Raw genomic sequence first — 18,337 nt, 5'->3', positions numbered from 1 at the left:
CTACTGTTCTCCACTCTCCCTGATCACATCCATGATGAGTATGATGCACATCTTGCCTCCTTGTTGCAAGATACAGCAGAAGACACTCCCCCTTCATCCTCTCTTCCAACAGAGCCTTCATTCATGAAGTTTTTATTTGCTTCACTGAGAGGATGGTTTGGGGGGGAAAGTTGCAATCCCCTGTGCTCCTGTCACCCCACAGACCCCCAAAGCTTGACCCCTGTTGACATCTGACTCACCCTGTCCACTTTTGGATGTACTATATTGGCATCAGATCAGTGCTGCCTCTCTGTCATCCCACCTTGGCCTAGAAGCAATCTCTTTGAGATGTGACATGCACAGCCTCCCCCTAATGCAATTCCAGTGCACTTTCCCAGTTCCTGACATTACTTGACTCATACTTTGATGTTTTGACTGTCTTTGACTCACCTATTGCCAATACTTACCAATCTTTTGACTTTGCTTACTGATTCTTTGCCTTTTGGCTTGCTTATGCTTACCAATGCTTACCAATGCTTTCCAAGATGATTACCCATCACTTACATTCCTTACTCATCAGTTACCAATCACTTACCAAGTGTTTGCACCTTGTTTTCCATAGGCAACACCCCTGTACTGTATATAAATCACTGTACTTAGATAGCAAAAAAAAAAAAGGAAGACATCAGAGAGCCCCTCTTGCTCACATTTTATCATCACTCAGTAATTCATTCAGCAGCTATGATAGTTGAGGCTTTATTAAGGGTCTAACTATCATCTACTTCACTTATCCTTGTCTATCATCAATATACTTCACTCCAAGCCCTCCCTGAGCTCATTGCAGCTTAGGACATTGAATTAAGTCACCATTCATCCTTCTGTAGGCTGACAGCAGTCTACCCTATCACTTTCTATCACATTCTTGCTCCCTCTTCATCAGGGGCACCCCCAACCCTCAGCACTCATCTTTGAGTGTTGTAGCTTGCAAAAACCCACCCAAATCAAAGGCTCTACTATCTAGGTACTGCATAGGCACACATTGGATAAATGTACAAAGCCATTGCAGCATTTCTCAGACACACATACCTGCTACAGTTTTTTTTTTTTTTTTTTCTTGGACAATCAAAGAGAATTTCAGTTACAGGGCAGATGGGAACATTTAAAACTGTGTATTTTTATGTCATAAGCTAGCATCTCTCTGGCAACTTCTACACCTCACAGATCACTTTCATCTCAGGCTATCAGAAGTTCCTCTACACATGGCTTTCTACCCATCCATGTATTTTTTATGTAATACTATATACTTGTGTAGGTGTGTAGGTGATTTTGCAACTCCGGCCAGATGATAGTATCTCCCGCACGTCAGAAGTCGTTAGAGAAGTCGAACCGACTACTTCCGATTATTGTGACCGGGACGTGGCAACTCACTGTACTACCCATTCATGCGTTCAGGTCGCAGACATGTGGACGCAGAGCGCACCACTGTGGTTGGAGTTGTATAGCGTTGACACCTCGTTGGACCATTCTGTATCGAATGTCCTGTTTGTGAGGTAAAACAAACACGTGTGAATGAGCGATTTAGATGTAACTTGCCTGCAGTCGCGGAAGTGCCTCTGAGACGTTGAGAGGAGCTCCACCTGGTTGCTTGGCACTCCAGAAGATCTCAGCAGAAGATGCAGCTCGAGGCCATACAATGGAGTCGAGGTTTTGGGGACCTGATTGTTCTGTCCAGAGGAATTGCTCTCCTGCAACAGAAATTTCTCAGTCAGAGCTTTTGATACCCTAACGTGTGACTCGCCACCAAGAACAAGAGGATATTGCGCCTCTGTCAAGTTTGCAAGGGGGTCAAACGTGTAAGACTGAGAACACTAAGTATCCAGAAGGGTCACTGGTTGATTAGGAGCCTACCTCGGACCACGTCTTGAATGGATCGCACCAGCTGTTCCTAATGAGACGTGTAAGATGCACAGTACGATCTACACTAGCTTGATTGCTCTCACCCAGTTGGATCGTCTCCAAGCCATCCTCCAGCACCACAGTCCTGTCGGTTTACGGTTATAGTTGTCTAGAGCATGGAATGTGAGAACTCACCAGGTAAAAGTAGTTGGAGGGCGCTTGCACGATACGGAATCCTTTCTCAACTACGGCTGCCGCATCTGCTGAAGAGATCCAGACCCTTCATTCAATCAATAGCATTACTTCCTCGAGGCATGGCAAGAGTGCCTACATTACAATTGTTTCGTTTGACAATGACAGGTTCCAATTCAGAACCATCTCTTCCCAAACCACTGGGGTCTTTCCTTGGGTGATGAGTGCCCCGTGTATCGCCTGGGTAAAGGTATCGAGTGCAGCGTTGAGGGTGGTACCTGTTTGGTTCAGCTGCTGTTGTGTCATAGAGTCGTTTACGTAACAGTTCGTGTTCAGTTCGTCGCCTCCAGTGCTAAAGTATTTGGACATGAGGGTTTGAGCAACACTGGAGAGCAGAGACGCAGTAAAGTTGACCACTTCGGGGACCGCGAAGCGAAGTTGGCCAGCGGGGGGTTCGTTTGCGTAGGTGGCCCAGGGTGACGCGTCGAAGCAAGCTACGTAATCAGGATAAGAAGTTCCGATGATAGCAGTATGGCCTGGAGTATCGATTTCCTGTGTTTGTGGAATGAGGTATGAATCATCTCCGATTTATCATTTAAGAAACACGCACTAGCAGCACGTCAATACCACGCTGGGGAACATTGGTCAATGATATGACGAAAATCTCATGAGTGCCTACCGCAGCAGCGTATGACACTATGTACTGGACGTCACTTTCGGTGTACACCTCTTGGGGGGAGTAGGCACCATTATCGGCAAGTTCTGGATACAGGGAGACTTGGAGAGGGAAACTCTGACTGTCTGTGATATGCCAATGGAACGTGTTTAGCTTGACCCAGCTCATTGCGTCCAAAGTTCTGGTTAGGTCTGTGACAGGAAAGCTACAGGGTCGGGAACTCATTAACTTGGCACGCAGTCAGTGAGTCGGTGAACACCTACTAGTTCCTAGCTGTATCAAGCGCAAAACCGCGGTAGGGCTAGGCGAGACTTGAGTGAGCGGATCAGCTGCTACAGGAAGTTCATGCTTACATAGGCGGGTTCGTCGAAAATCTTTATTGGGGAAAGAAGAGTGTAGATCACGCCATCATAATAGTACCACAACTGGGTAAAAGTTGTGAGACCTCTGTAGAGGCCAAGCGTGGAATTCGCTGTCAGGGTTGCTTGGCTCCCGTCTTGGGGAATGACAAGGGTGTATTCTTCACTGCGAGTGCCCAGGGGCTTCACCGCCTCGGAAGAGATACTCCGGACTTGACTACCTTCCATGAGCGTCAATTTCAAGGATAAGAGGGGATTTGCATTCTGAATGGCATAACTATCGTTAATGCCACGTCCAACGACCAGGCGGCCAAGCTTGTCGTTCTGAATGTATGACTGAGTTTGAGCAACTGCTTGAAGGAGATCCGATGGGACATTGGGGACCGCGACGTCAATCGAGAAAGAGGAGGATAGCACCAACGCGGTCGTCCCAGTTTCTAGAGAAGTTGGGATGGGCCAGAGCGCCCATACCGTCTGTGCAAATGGACTGAGCAAGGTAGCAAATGCCAACAACCTAGATGGACTAAGGACCATGACGGCGGTCAGTAGGTGAGTAACTTAAGGGAGAAAAAGACCTTTATATCACCACAGGGCCGGAACCCGTCACGCCAGTTCTCCTCCTCCCCCTCAAGTCTGACTTGATTTCACTTGGAGGCCGCGAACGATCACGTGTTCCGATTACTGTCGTGGGAGTAGGGGAAGCCAACATCGTCCGACGTGCAAACAAGACCAACCAAGTTGCCCGAGTCTAACCGCAAGTTCTGCTGCCGTTCGTTAGACTACAAACCAAAGTATGCGGCCCTCCCTCGTCCGCCGCCAGATGGGGAACCTTATTCCTCCCAAAATTACTACACAGAAACTTGTGGTACGTTCAGATTGTTAAGTCTTGAGCATTCTTCAGTTGGCGAGTTCTGGTGAAGGGTTAGCTCCCCTCGTAAATTTCTACTCAAGGCTGCCAAAGGGACCAGCACCAAGTCAAGTCGGGGGAATCACTGCAGAAACGAGATTTTAGCGGGGGGTATAATCGGACTCTTTAAATGTAGATAATCTGACCTTAGATTTTTTTTGTAAGATATAACCATTAGTCTGAGCAAAATCCGACTCGACGATTTCTGAATAACATGTCCAAATAATCTCATGTAGATGAGATCTGAATATAGACAATACACCAATAACCTGACCACTCCCACAATGCATTTCCTGACCCCAACTATGCTCAACTCTATCAGCCATAGTCCAATGATACTGCTATCTGAAAAGTAGCCCTTGCTACCTTTCCAACCCTCAGAAAGACGAATGGACTTAGTGATTTTTTCCCTCAGTCACTTGTCCTCCATTGTCTCTCTGTGTTCTCCTCTTTGCCTCTTCTTGGTCTTTCTCATTCATCTCCTCTGCTGCTAATCCTCCCTACTCTAGCTGACCCTTAGGGAGTTCTACTCTACAAGACAGTACCAATTTCTTTCCCTTTCATTCCCATCCAGTGAGTCCACCTCAGTACTAGTCTAACCATGTGGTTTTCACAACTATGGCATCACATGCCCACTCGAGCACCTCAAGGCGACCATGTGGCCTTTTGACTCTTCAGATGAGTGTGATACATGAGGCCACCTTTGATCCCCTGGCCTGCACTTCACTCCCTGGGGTAGCTGTGGCACTTTTCTGAGTTCACCATCCCACAGTCCAGCTGGTTCTACACAGCAAATAATGGAGAACTTGCTAACGAATTGAGACAGTGCTTTACACACGTTTTCCTGCTGCTTCTTGCTATTTTAGCTTTCTTGCATGCCCTTGGTCTGCATACTCACTCTGTTGTCCAGCCACATCATCAGTCCCATCATACAGTCGTCGCCACCATGTCAGACAACCCCACCCATAGACTTAACCTCCATGTCAGTGGAAAGTACAGGCTCAGTAAGAAGATAGGCTCAGGCTTGTTCGGTGCACAAAGTTCCTATGTGCTTGAATGTATGCACACCCTTACCACTCCCCAGGTGACATCTACCTTGGAATCAACATCATCTCCGGTGAAGAAGTCATCATTAAACTTGTTCACCATGAACAAGCATTTTGTATGTCTGTCTTCCTGTACCAGTACTAGTCCATCTAGCATACTTATTCATTTGGTCAAGGTCAATATGCACCTGCACCTGCACCCACACTTGCACCTGCACCTGCTATGCTACACCACCCACATCGATCAAGCTATCACCTTGATGGGGTTCCAACAGTGCCATTGCAGGTCCAAAGGATGCTGTGGGGCTCTAGTCCCTGCCCCATATTTGCTGATGGTCGGTCACTTTGACTAGGAGGCACAAACAGATTGTCTGGATGGCCAGGGAGAATGTTAGAGTGCCCTGATGTGCGCCCACTCAGATGCGCCTGAGAGTACATTTGTCTACAGCATGGAAGACATGTTTGTACACACTGGATTCAGACAAGGGGGCTGGGGGAGCAGCGAGCAAGGGCGGCACCCAGGGGGGGGACCATTTTCGAAGCACACCGTGTAGTAGGCATTTGGAATATAATCTGATCTTATTATTCTGAATAGCATAAGTGAAGCCAGCAAGGATCGATGTGATTTATATGATGTGACTCATGTACATATCCTATAATCACAGTGTAATCTGCTTAGAATATAGTTGATGAATGTTGGAATTGTCATGATGATAAGTTTGCAAATCCAACCAGATTACACTTCGAAATGAGAACACCTCACAATGATTCTCAGACATATTATTAGCATTTGCTACTCTTAGGATATAGTATGACTATGGCCTATCGCCTGACTATCGCCACACCCAATTAAAATCCTGTTTCCGCAGTGAATAAAGGCAAAGTACTTCAATGGGAAGAATGCATCAGCAGCACCTGCTGTTTGGGTCATCCTGAGAAACAGCAATGAAACATTGATGCTGTTATGTGCCACTCACATTTCTTTCCTTTTATAGACTCTGTACCTTACTGCTCATCATGCTTTTGAGTGATGATGTTCTGTCACCTGTGAGCTGCCCCTGGACTCATGTTCTCCTTGTATGTTTCCTTTTATGGTATCCCCCTGTTCACCCTGCATTGTACCATAGCTGGACTACGTCTGTTCACCCTTCCTTCCATGATCCACTTGTGGCCCTGATCCATGTGGTCATGTGACATGTGTAGCCTGTCTACCCCAGGATACCCATTTGCATGCATATGTCATATATGTGGTTACCCTTCCTTTGCCTCTGTTCACCTCCACATTTAACCCTGTCTGCAGACTTGGTTACCCTTGCACCTGTGTAAGGATGACTCAATGATGCATTATATGAGACACAGGTGAACATTTGAATGTTTTCAAATGTTTGGTCCACAGGTACTTTACATATGTATATAAAGCTTGCATGTATTGTACCAGTCCCCCATTCAAAATCTACTTTGCAACCACCCTTAGCTCTGCCCACTGTACCCATGAGGACATGACAGTACAACTTTGGTTGGCCAAGACTAGTGCTCCATTCACTAGTGAAGTTAAATTATGCATCACTTCTCATGCAGTCATGTGCTTGTATGACAAGTACTTGATTTGTGACATGATACAAGTTGTTGGCATAACAGAAGATTTTGAACCACCCAGCCACATCAAAGACCAGACTTTGCCCTTTGGATACCTGTGCTCTAGAATCCTTGCTAGGCAAAATAGCCTGCAAAATGAGCACCTCCTGCCACTTCCACAGGAACCACTGGTTTAATATCAGTGAGCTAGCCCCTAACTTTTGGCACTAACCTTCCTCTTTGTCAATGTGTCTTTGCACCAAGAAGAAGGAAGTAAGAGGCCTCCATCAGCAGCCTCTTTGTTCAAACCCCCCATACCTTCTTGTAAAGGAAAAGAAGTCCTCCAAGTGAGGCCACTCATTTGTCACCCTTCAGTGTGAGTCAAAGTGTGGTTCAGTGGTGAAAACCAACCAAAACCAACACAAAAGACAAAAAGAGCAAGTGGTGGTGATTTGACTCCAGCCCTTGCAAGTCATTCTAAACATAGCACCTCTCGAAGCAGTAAATAGGTTCCCTACATACTACCACTGTACTGGATGTAAGTACATGTGCATTTTGCAACTCCGGCCGATATACATATGTATATGTATTATGTACTAAAGGTCAACGTGCTTTCTCGGATATGTAAGCGCACACTACGCTCCGTCGGCCACTCGAAATCTACATATTCAAGAGTATCTGCGATGGACATGTTTGCTAACAAGCACCACGTCAGGACGGGCATGCGTGCGTGACGGAGAACACACCTTCCTCATCAACATTGAACCCTAGGGTCTCGTACGGCTGCGACCCAGCATTTCCCTGACGAGGGGGCGCGCCAGGGTGGAAAAAGCTTGTGAAACTCGAACCTACTTTCCACACAAGTACAATGCCTTCCTCGAGTGAAACTGTGACGAGCCGGCGGCCATCCGGCGAGAACGAGCATGCCGTTGGTTGCTTTTTGTGGCCCTCCAGAACATATAGTTGAGTTGCAGTCTTGAGGTCATACATGATAAAGGCGCCTTCACATGTCCCAACCGCGAGACGCTGGGTAGCCATGTGGAAATCAACCGTCGGGAACCTGCGGATCGTACCATCAAGCGTCACAAAGAATGCCATGAGAATGACCCACGTTTTCACGACATAACCGATGATTTCCGTAGCCGTGTCATGAACTGCATCACAACTCGAAGTTGAGTTAGGGTCTAAGGACTTCACTATCGCTTCCATCAAGGAGGAAATATTTGAATACAGTAGCAAGGGTTTCTGCACTTGCATCGAACACCGAAATTTAATGATGAATAGGTGCGGCAACACGAACCTTTCGGGTGAGAAACGCCACTACCTGCATCACAATTTTACGGTACTCGAGATCTTTCGGACTGAGTATGTCGAGGGTGAGAGTCGTCATGAACAGTGGAGTGTTAGTCGACGCAATCTGGAGGATGGCTTGTCTCGCCTGTTGACCGACATTCTGCATCGAGACATTATCTTTGCGGGAATTTACAGCAAGAGTGAACAGAGCACGCAAGATAGCCATCGCATCTACATGACGCTGCCAGACCCGAAAGCCTCAGGATACAGAGGTCAACCGCTAATAAACGGCTAGGTTAAGTCTTCCCCATGTAGATGTGAGGCGACCGTCTTGGAAATGTTGGCCAAAGTGCTGAAAAGAGCCTTAGCTGCTTTCTGCACAGAAGATCGACACAACTTACTCGTTAGATAAAAGCGCATGTTTCTCGACCGATACGTATCCACATAGGCAGACGGCCAACGAAGATGCCTTGCAGCTGTCAACGGATCCCTTGGTGCTTGGAACTGTATTGAGTTAAGAAAACGTGCACCTAGCGGAACTCTAAACATTCCACTTACGATGTCGCTCCCAAGCTTTAAGCCAGACTGACACTTTCCTCGTCGCTCAACCTTGCTACTCCAGCATCAACAAGGACCTCCATCGCCTGACGTACGTTCATCTAAGTAATAATCAGTCTGCGAAGGGACTGCGGAAACGAAACTCCCAACTCGTCGTTTCAAACCACTTTCTTGCCAACCATACAAGGATCTGGAGGTATATAGTGCTGCACTATCACAGTTGAGAGTGACGTAGCATAGAATGTGATCACAGTCTCGCAATCGTCGTGCAGGGCTGACACAAGTGGTCAAGGCACGAACATAGCTAGGTGACATGTCGATACCTCCATGAAGTGACAGCGCCCTTAGAGCAGCTATGATCGCGGCAGCCCGCAACGCAGAAGCACCGCCAAATATGGACCAAGCATTCCTCGAGTCCGAGCGGCGGCAGGCAGCCGCCAATTGACTACTGAAAGCCACCCTCTGGTGGGGCACTTCTAAGTACTCACCACGAATGATCAAGGCGCCCACAGGACATTAGGACACCGAGCTTGCTAGCACAGATCTCATCTATCTCCGGACTTAAAGCCGGTGTCAACAGCAGGGATAAGAGACCACGGAGTTGGTGAGGGGGTGTCGCCCGAAGTGGACGTTTCGGGATGTAAGGTGGGACGCTGTCAAAAGCTGTCGTATCCGTGGCAGTGAAAATCACAAAGCGCTGAAGAGCAAGTGACGGGACACACTAACTCTGCATAAATACGACATGTTGCTTTCCCAAAAAGTGCCTAAAAATCACACCTGGACCCCCCGATTCCTTCGATGTTGTCAGGAGGGAAAGTGATAGTTGTGATGTTTGATTGTCAAGGATATTGGTAAGAGATGTCTCAGTCGCTGATATATAATTTGTTGTGAAGACGCCACGCTCACAACTCATGCCAGGAGGATTTAGCAAGTGACTCTTTGGCTTTCTCGTGATCCATTGCACGACGAAATTCGCGAGCTTTGAAGTCCCATAATCTGGGAGATCCATCTCCGTAGATAGTCATGATCTGTTCGCAATCAGCTCCGCCAGCATAATAAACATGCGTAAGTGGAGAAGCCGAGCCTGGAATGAGACACAAGCTGCGGAAAACGACTGGAGTGTCAAGAATGGTACCGGTGACCATTCAAAATGAGCTTACAACTGGAACACGTCAAGTGTAACTTACGACTATCGTCCCTATCATAGGAGAAGCACAATACATAGCCACCGAATGGTTTCGCGTTTTCATTTTGCGGCCGGATTTGAGCTACATGGGAGAGGGGTTCCACGAAGTGTATGAAACGCATGAGTAGTTTCAGATCCCTGGGGTAGAGTTGGTAAGATTAGCGAAGGAGCCAGAAAGGTGACCACTCACGGTAACGACCATATAGCTACACCACCATCATCTGATCCACCTATGACAAACGCGTCCCCTGTCCGTTCATTGCGAATGAAATGCAATGATAGAATGGAAGCTGCTATAGAATATTTCGAAGATGCAGCAAAAAGAGGCTTCTCGTCCCGGTGACCAGGTTCTGGGAATGCCGACGAAGGAGGTGAGTCCGACACACGTTCGTAACAGCGCAAGGCGAGGGAGGAACAGGCGGCTTGACGAACGTAGCCATCACCCGAAGCAACATGCTCTTAAGTTTCGCCAGCGGCTGGGGGGAACGCGTCTTTTACTATACCCTAGCAGAATGAGGTCGAGCTCGAGTGGAAGCACTGCGGTCAACGTTGCATCTCCAATTCGGCAGAAACAAGCCATGAGCCTGGCTGGGATGTCCGATGTCCTGGATCCTCAGTTACTTTGATGGGGTACAGCTTCTCAAGTAACAAAGGATGATAAGAATTGGTCTCTAGCAAGTAGTAGTACTATGTGGACCCGCTATTCGACAGACTTCCTTTTACAACCGTTTCGGAAATTCTTGTCCGAGTGGCAACGTGCATTTCGCCTTATTCCAAGACGCGGAGCAGTCTTAGTCTAGATTCAACATCTCCCGAGAGTTCGTGGGTCAACTTCATTTCTCTGTCGGACCGGAGCTCACCATTTCCACCCGGCTTTTCTACCGTACGTCCATGGGCGCTGGTCAGTAACAGGACATAAAGATCAAAGCATGCCATGATGGCACTTTTCCGTGTTCAGCTAGCTGTCCACACGTTGGAGTGGAAAAAGCGAGTTGTGGAACTTTGCTGGCAATGCCACGTGGTGGTCTATTATGAGTAAGTGCACTGTACTTGCTGTTGAGACAAATATAGAGGGTCAGACATGTGGTTAGGCAGCGCCTGGGGCGCAGGGATGACCCACGTGTTTCTTAGCTTCCTGTCCTCTCTCGCATCTCGACGTCCACCAATCGTGGTGAACTCCTCCCCAGCTCTTCAATCTGCGCAACTTGAGCAGCATACGCCCTCGTATTTTCTCTTGGTTCCCGGATCAACTTTTCCCATTCATTGGTGGAGTCTCGATGAGCCCATCGTTGCGTTATGTGCATTGACCTCCGTGTAGTCGTGTCTACGCTTTGTTCCCACCGACACCCAAGATTGTCTGCTCCATCGTGACGCTGTGCCTTTTACCTGTGGGTGCTTTCACCCTTCTTAATGATTAGTTTTACTGATTCTGGTAGCACATTGAACGTTGCTTCCCCTCGTCACTTTTTCGTGTCCAAGGATAACGTATGGCTCCACTGTTCCTGGCTTATTGCGAGTGATTGCTGAACCTGGCCCGAAGGTACAACTATTTCCACGACGTCCGTTTTCCTGGTGTAACAGCATCTAATGGATTTGACGGACGTTGTTTCCCACGCGCGAGCAGCGTTGGAACGTTGTCCGCCAGGGCATAACGACCGGGATTATGCTCTTTACAACCTAGCGAAAGCCCTCTCCAACAGATTTAAGACAGAGGGGAAGTCTGACGACATGGATGAGGCAATCGTGTTACATCGGGTAGCATTGGAACTCCGTCCCTCTGGACATCCTCGGCGCTTTTCGTCGCTCCATAACCTTGCCCTCTGTCTTTCGGATAGATACAAGAGTCAGGGGGTAATCGCTGACTTGGAAGAAGCTGTAAGACTTGCACGTGCAGCTCTAGAGCTCTGTTCCCCAGGGCATCCGAATCATGATATATCTCTCCACAATCTTGCTTATTACCTCCGGGAGAGGTTCCAGAAACAAGCTGTGATGCGCGATCTGGACGAGGCGATCGAGCTGCACCGGGCAGCATTGGAAGTCCGTTCCTCTGGACATCCTCGTCGCTCTTCATCACTTCATGGTCTTTCTCTCTGTCTTTCGGATAGATACGAGGACCAAGGAGTAGCCGCGGACTTGGAAGAAGCTGTCACACTCGGACGTGCAGCACTAGAGCTCCGTCCACTAGGTCATCCTGATCGTGACCTATCTCTCTTCGGTCTCGCAGTGTTACCTCCGGGAAAGGTTCAAGAAACAAGCTGTGGCGCATGACTTGGACGAGGCAATTCAGCTGCACCAGGAAGCACTGGAACTCCGTCCCTCTAGACATCCTGATCGCTCTTTATCGCTCTACTGGCTTGCAGTCTGTCTTGTGGATAGATATGACAACCAGGGGGGTAGTCGCAGACTTGGAAGAAGCTGTCACATTCGGGCGTGCAGCGCTAGAGCTCCGTCCGCCAGGGCATCCCCATCGTGGCGTGTCTCTCAACAATCTCGCTTCTGACCTCTGGAAGATGTTCAAGAAACAGGCTTGCGGCCCATGACTTGGACGAGGCGATTAAGCTGCACAGGGAAGCATTGGAGCTCCGTCCCTTTGGACACCCTCATCGCTCTTCATCGCTCGCCTGGCTCGCTCTCTGTCTTTCGGAGAGATACGACAATCAGGGAGTAGTCGTTGACTTGGAAGAAGCTGTCACGCTCGAACGTGCAGCACTGGAGCTCCGTCCGCCAGGGCATTCTGATCGTGACGTATCTCTCTACAATCTCGCTTATTACCTTGGCAAAAGGTTGCCAAAACAAACTATGATGCATGGATCGGGCGGAGCAGAGTTCCCTGACCGAGCCACATTAGCACTCCGTCCAACAAGTTGCGCAGATGCTGTCTCTTCATTCCACGCACTCTCACTACACCATTGGGTCCAGTTTCAGAAGCAGGCTGCAGTAGCCGATTTGGACGAGGCCATTTGTCTTGCCACTTATGCTTTGGAGCTCCGACTACCGAAAGACCGTGATTATGCGGTCTCCGTCGATCAGCTCAGTCTATTCATTGACGAGCGAGTGAAGAGGCTAACTCAAGAGACAAACCAGAGTGAATCCATCATGCTTTGCCGAGCGGTAGACAATCTATGTGCCCTTGGGCATAACCTCAGGGACAGGGTTCGAAACCAACACGGAATTGTCGACTTACATGAAGCGATCACTTTGCACGAACTTATGCTGCAACTCCGTCCGGCTGGACATGCCAATCACCCCTCGTACCTCCATGATCTTGCACTATGCTTAATAGATCGGTTTCACGCGACCGCCATCGTTGGTGATTTGGATGAGGCTATCAAACTTGAACAAAAGGCTCTGGAACTATCCGTTCCCGCGGACCCGAGTTACGACGTATACAAGGATAGTCTTGCAACCTACCTCCAAATGAAGATCAGCTCTCGGATTTCGAGGGCATCTTCCATTCGGTCGGTTGCTACCGAATATGAGGTTAGCCAGGTCATCCGGCATGTCATTTTTGAAACCCTCGAAACCACACCGACTAGACTACTGAACACGCAAAAGGGCATCTTGTGCGACCGGGACGCGCAGATATTACAATTCATGCGTGGCCAGCAGTACATCAAGCTCTTGTCATCAGCCATGTCATACGGCCCCGTGGAACGAATCCATCGTATCCACGCTGATATCTCGAGATACTTCCGGTTTGTCATGCTCTCTCACCGCTGGGGACAAGGCGAACCATCACTGCGCGACATCCAAGGTCACAGAATATATGACATGACACCAAGCGGGGGTGTCAAAAAGCTCCAGAATTTTTGCCTTACTGCTCTCAAGCGAGGTTACCTGTGGGCGTGGTGTGATACTTGCTGCATAGACAAAGAGAGCAGTGCTGAGTTACAAGAGGCGATAGGATCGATGTTCGGGTGGTATCGGCGATCTGCCCTAACGATCGTGTATCTTGCCGACGTTCCTGAGACTGGGTCATTTGCTAGGAGCCAATGGTTCGGACGTGGATGGACCCTCCAAGAACTGTTGGCCCCTCGCACCGTTCTGTTCTACACTCGAACCTGGTCGCTGTACAAAAATATCGAATCTTCGAATCATAAAACAGATGCTGCTGTGCTGGAAGAACTTGCAAGGGCAACCGGAATCGCATCTCGGTTCCTCACCGATTTTACTCCTGGCCTGGAGGAAGCACGCTCGAGACTTCGATGGGCATCGTCACGTCGTACCACCCGTCCTGAGGACATCGCCTACTCGCTTTTTGGAACCTTCAATCTTCATCTACCCGTTCTTTACGGCGAATCTGCAGAGTTCGCTCTAGGACGTCTCCTAGTAGAAGTCATATCACGGTCTGGGGATATCTCGATTCTGGACTGGGTCGGGGAGGCATCAACGTTTCATAGCTGTTTTCCGGCCAGCATTACATCATACCGAACATCGCCGTTACCGCATGTCCCACCATCTGGCGCAGAAAAGCAATCATCGACTGCAAGTCAACAACTGGCGTCATCCAAAGCACTGCAAAAGTTGTATCGTTCACTCACAAAGTCACCCCTGCCCCGATTTCTGAACCGACGCCTCACATTACCATGCTTCTTCCACCATATTATAGCGATTCAGCTGAAGAGTGCAGATCCATCCTCACCGAGCTATACATATGAAATCCAGGCGTCTGGTTTGAGGCCGCTTGAGATTACACTGCCAAAAGTGCCAGAAGAGCTAGAAAATGCTGCGATGGAAAATGTGACAGGTTCTTCTCTGCAGCTTGTCCGCCCTTGGCATTCAAAGTCACTTGGTGGGTCTACCAAACTAGACGCCGCTGCCAGAGAGCTGCTGCTCTTAACACTGGAACGACCATTTAACGCTCTCCTGTTAACTGAATTGCCTCACAACGAGTACAAAAGGATTGCGTCTTCTACTCTTATCGCGGCTCAACCTGTGGACTCAGCCAGCATCCTCCAAAGCAAAATCCAGACATTCAATATTATATAGATAATCATAGTATTGTGATATCGAGATGAGTAGTGGAACGCGACCGTAGGCGTTGACTCGCAGAAGTACGATATTGATGCATATGGATGGACCGTTTCTTGTTGCTTAATCGTCGTTTGTTGGTTCTGCACAACCTACGGCATGGTGCATGTGAGTCGTCGACTTCACATATCCCAGCCGAGCTTCCTCGTGTTATTATTGTGTTGCTCTGAATGGGAAGTGATTCAAGCCTTGCTTGCGAGTCGAATGATTTGGTGAACCTCGAATGTCACTACGAACCCCTCCCTTATCGACAAAATGCACGGCACTCTGCAGGTCAGTCGTCGTTGGCAGTTTCTCTCGATTTGATTATCAGGTATAAACGTATGCAGTTTGTCCTGGGTATACCCGGGCCTGGGTCGAGAGGAGGGCCATACGTTTGCATCGGCCATAGCACCATCATTCGCTCGCTTTTCATCGTTTTCCTTGGGTACCAACCCTGCCCAACCGACTTTGAAGGCCTCGTATAGCTCCCCTCTGTTAGCCGGGTTATGTTGGAGTCTATCAGAAATCTGTACCCTCTGAAGTTCACGACTTCTTTGTGGTAGAGCTTGGCTTCTCCAGCGAGGATGGTCGGTCTACCTTCATTTTCATTTCTAACGGGAGACACAAGTTAGCTTTCATGACCGAGGAGACCTCACCGATAGTCTCTTGGGGTTTACTATGGTTGCTAACATTGTAGCTCATTGGCAAATGGTTGGCGTTAAGTAAGGCAGCAGAACTTGTGCCCACTGTAAGCGAACCCGACTTTCATGCAGGCGCCCGTTATCTACTGACCTAAAGCAGCCAGGTGTCGAAACACGTCCCACATCGCAGTGCAAATGTGAGTCCAAGTAGTACTAGGGGCACAAGCCAGAGAATTCCATCGTTTCCCTCGGAATGTTCAAGGGATCGGTCCCTTGGAAGGGACCCCACTCTACTGATTATCCGTCGAACGATGCAGGGAGCCCGGTCACGACAACCGACGACTCCAAGCTGGAGGAGAGTAACCCAGAGTACATCCGTGGACCCTACTTCCCAGAGGCTCAGGCAATGATCCGAACCTCGAACGGATGCAACCCTCGACTTGCCCCTTGATTCCTTGGAACTCCAGCTTATCCTCCATGGAGCGCCGGCTCTTGCATCACTTGCAGAGGCTTTTCCATCCCACCTTGGACTACATCACCACGCCGAAGGGAATCGGGCAGGTTACGCGCTTGATGGCAGCTTTCTTCCCTCGCGCTCCACTGTTCCTGCACAACGTGCATCGATGTTTGGCGTCCTAGCTAAGGTTGCCCACCGTCTAGGCACACAGCTTAAGAATGGTGACCCTCCAGGCAAGATCGCAGAGCTCGTTGGAAAGGAAGGTGAACACCGTAAGCGAACGGGGAGGCATCGACGTTTCATAGCTGTTTCCCAGCCAGCATTACATCATATGAAATAATGCCGTTGCCGCTCGTCCCACCATCTGGCCCAGAAGAGCAGTCATCAACGGCCGTTCAACAGCCTGCGTCGTCCAGGGCACTGGAAAAGTTGTATCGCACAATCACTAAGTCGCCCCTGCCACGATTTCTAAACCGTTGCGTCACATTGCCATGTTTTTTTCCTATCGCGTCACTGCGGTCCATCTGAAGAGTGCAACTCCATCCTTACCTAGCTATGCATATGCAATCTAGGCGTCGGGTTGAGACCAGTTGAGATTATGCTGCCCGAAAGGCTCAAAAACGCCGCGACTGAAAATATGACAAGTTCTTCTCTGCGGCTCGTCCGCCCCTAGCATTCGAAGTCGCTTGATGGATCCACCAAGCCAAGTGCCGCTACTACAGGAACACCTGTTCGTAACATTAGAACGACCATTTAACCCCCACTAGTTGACTGAACTGCCTCACAATGAGTACAAAAGGATTGCATCTTCTGCCCTTATCACGGCTCAGCCTGTAGACTCGGCCAGTATCCTCCAAAGCAAAATCGGGATATTCAATGTCACCGTATAGATAGTTACGGTGTTGTGATGTCAGGACGAGTAGTACACCGCTACCGTGGGCGTTAGTATTCATGTCATGGTCGTGCAGAACCAACAATGAAAGTGTATACGACGAGAGATGGACCACCACTATCGTACTTACGGTGCATGTCCACTGTGAGCCGTCGACTTCACATATTTCAGCCCGGATGCCAGAAATTCGGCAGGAAGGTTTGATTTTCCACCCACACTACCAACTCCCTGGTGTTATCGTGCTACAAACTCTCAATACGAGCTTGAGTACTATTCGCACCTTGCTTGTGAGTCAATAAATGATTTGGTTAAGGGCCTGCCGAATCAGTGTTGCTAATTGCTCCTTCATCGACAAATGAACGGGACTCTGCAGGCAGTCGTCGGCAATTGTCCACTCACATTTCGCTTACAAAGAGTGATATTATCCACGGGCAACAAGACAGCGGTCAAACCTGTACGATTGGGAAAATGTTGTTTCGTCATTGATTGGTAAAATTGTCTTTGGTGAAGTTGCTAGCTCAGCGGCGTTGCGCATTACTAGTAACCTTCGAATAACTCGCGATGGTGCGTTCGCAGCGTATTCACTGATCCTATATGTTCGGTTAAACTTTCAAGTTGTTTTGCAAACGTCCACCGAATGTGCTGCTCCGATATCCCTTTCATGCAACATCTCTTTAGGTGCTAGTTGTAGGCATGACTCACTGATGAGCATTCTGAATCGCTGGTGCTGGCATAATCCGTAGGGGTCCGTCTCAGCTTCCATACCCTGAGACAAGGAGTGAGTGTCCTATTCAAACTCTTGTACTTCTCTACTCGACGGTCTTGGTTTCAAGTATGCAACTGCGTTGATAGTGTTACAAATCCAATGGTTACATGACGATTCCGATCTAACACCGAAGCGGCGTGCTGTCACTACAATTTGCTCAGTTTATCGACCAGTTCCTGCTGTAGGGCTTTCAGGTCTTCCTTGTCAGCCGGCTTAGCTGGCCATCCAACGACCAGACCCTCATCGTCGCTTGCAGAAGGTTTGGGGATAACGTGGAAGTGGACGTGGTCAACTTCCTGGTGGGCAATACGACCGTTGTTCTACAAATCAAATCATGTTATCAACACTGAAATCGAAAGGACTACGGTAGTGGAAAGAACGTGTCGACGTATGTATACACTACTGACCTGTAGGATATTGTAGTTCTCCAAACCTTGAGCCACGGCGATCTTCTTCGCGATGGGCATAGCATCGGCTAAATATTCATTAGGAAGTTCATGGAGCTTAGCTGCGTGATCTGCGCAGAGGGGCGAACTTCAGCCACTCCAGGAATTATGTAGGGCACTAGGCCACCCGACCGTACCTTTGGGAATGATGAGGGCATGACCCCTCGAGAGTGGACCAATGTCAAGGAAGGAGTATCTTGCGCGATCGACGTTAAAAGGACGTGTACGACGTTGAGGCCAGACTTACGAAAGATCGGTCTCGACGAGCTTGAAGCTCGGTATCTCACCTGGAGAGTGGCGATGTACATGACAATTCTTGAAATCAGCTTCGGGGGATGCACACACCCTTGACAATCTTGCAAAAGATGCAGGTAGTAAGGGATCTGTCGTGAACGTCTGTGACAGCTCATGCGACACCAGCTGCACGCGCTTACCTCGCAACGGATGCCATGATG

General features: G+C 48.8%; 7 protein-coding genes across 7 annotated transcripts; 3 read left to right on the top strand and 4 right to left on the bottom strand.

The window, feature by feature from the left end:
• Positions 1–1,557: 1,557 nt before the first annotated feature.
• On the bottom strand, positions 1,558–3,636 carry F5J12DRAFT_896371 (glycoside hydrolase family 20 protein; the record flags this gene model as incomplete). Its single annotated transcript, XM_051747931.1, has 10 exons — positions 1,558–1,724; positions 1,781–1,838; positions 1,888–1,924; positions 1,980–2,020; positions 2,071–2,155; positions 2,207–2,619; positions 2,678–2,698; positions 2,747–2,948; positions 3,007–3,044; positions 3,097–3,636. 10 exons carry the CDS (start codon positions 3,634–3,636, stop codon positions 1,558–1,560), a joined length of 1,602 nt encoding a protein of 533 aa, XP_051596527.1.
• Positions 3,637–3,895: 259 nt separating this feature from the next.
• Positions 3,896–6,050, top strand: F5J12DRAFT_725871 (uncharacterized protein; the record flags this gene model as incomplete). The annotated part of the gene is made up of 3 exons (XM_051741673.1): positions 3,896–3,967; positions 4,004–4,081; positions 5,934–6,050. The coding sequence occupies 3 exons, from the start codon at positions 3,896–3,898 to the stop codon at positions 6,048–6,050; spliced, it is 267 nt and encodes an 88-aa protein (XP_051596526.1).
• Positions 6,051–7,341: 1,291 nt separating this feature from the next.
• On the bottom strand, positions 7,342–8,149 carry F5J12DRAFT_725869 (uncharacterized protein; the record flags this gene model as incomplete). Its single annotated transcript, XM_051741672.1, has 3 exons — positions 7,342–7,690; positions 7,742–7,875; positions 7,931–8,149. 3 exons carry the CDS (start codon positions 8,147–8,149, stop codon positions 7,342–7,344), a joined length of 702 nt encoding a protein of 233 aa, XP_051596525.1.
• A 1,234-nt stretch (positions 8,150–9,383) lies between these two features.
• On the bottom strand, positions 9,384–10,247 carry F5J12DRAFT_896369 (uncharacterized protein; the record flags this gene model as incomplete). Its single annotated transcript, XM_051747930.1, has 4 exons — positions 9,384–9,595; positions 9,669–9,805; positions 9,858–10,089; positions 10,166–10,247. The coding sequence occupies 4 exons, from the start codon at positions 10,245–10,247 to the stop codon at positions 9,384–9,386; spliced, it is 663 nt and encodes a 220-aa protein (XP_051596524.1).
• Positions 10,248–11,254: 1,007 nt separating this feature from the next.
• F5J12DRAFT_907128 (TPR-like protein) lies at positions 11,255–12,608 on the top strand (the record flags this gene model as incomplete). Its single annotated transcript, XM_051748878.1, has 3 exons — positions 11,255–11,892; positions 12,178–12,450; positions 12,587–12,608. 3 exons carry the CDS (start codon positions 11,255–11,257, stop codon positions 12,606–12,608), a joined length of 933 nt encoding a protein of 310 aa, XP_051596523.1.
• A 692-nt stretch (positions 12,609–13,300) lies between these two features.
• On the top strand, positions 13,301–14,056 carry F5J12DRAFT_725872 (uncharacterized protein; the record flags this gene model as incomplete). Its single annotated transcript, XM_051741674.1, has 1 exon — positions 13,301–14,056. A coding segment is annotated over one exon (756 nt), but the record flags the coding sequence as incomplete, so codon positions are not given.
• Positions 14,057–17,582: 3,526 nt separating this feature from the next.
• Positions 17,583–18,333, bottom strand: F5J12DRAFT_907122 (HIT-like domain-containing protein; the record flags this gene model as incomplete). Its single annotated transcript, XM_051748877.1, has 6 exons — positions 17,583–17,756; positions 17,844–17,953; positions 18,020–18,078; positions 18,130–18,169; positions 18,228–18,265; positions 18,317–18,333. 6 exons carry the CDS (start codon positions 18,331–18,333, stop codon positions 17,583–17,585), a joined length of 438 nt encoding a protein of 145 aa, XP_051596521.1.
• Positions 18,334–18,337: the final 4 nt, after the last annotated feature.

Source organism: Pisolithus orientalis, assembly GCF_024613125.1.
Source record: "Pisolithus orientalis strain OTSU chromosome Unknown F5J12scaffold_38, whole genome shotgun sequence".
NCBI classification, from domain to species: Eukaryota; Fungi; Basidiomycota; class Agaricomycetes; order Boletales; family Pisolithaceae; genus Pisolithus; species Pisolithus orientalis.
This window is presented reverse-complemented; position numbering and strand designations above follow the sequence as displayed.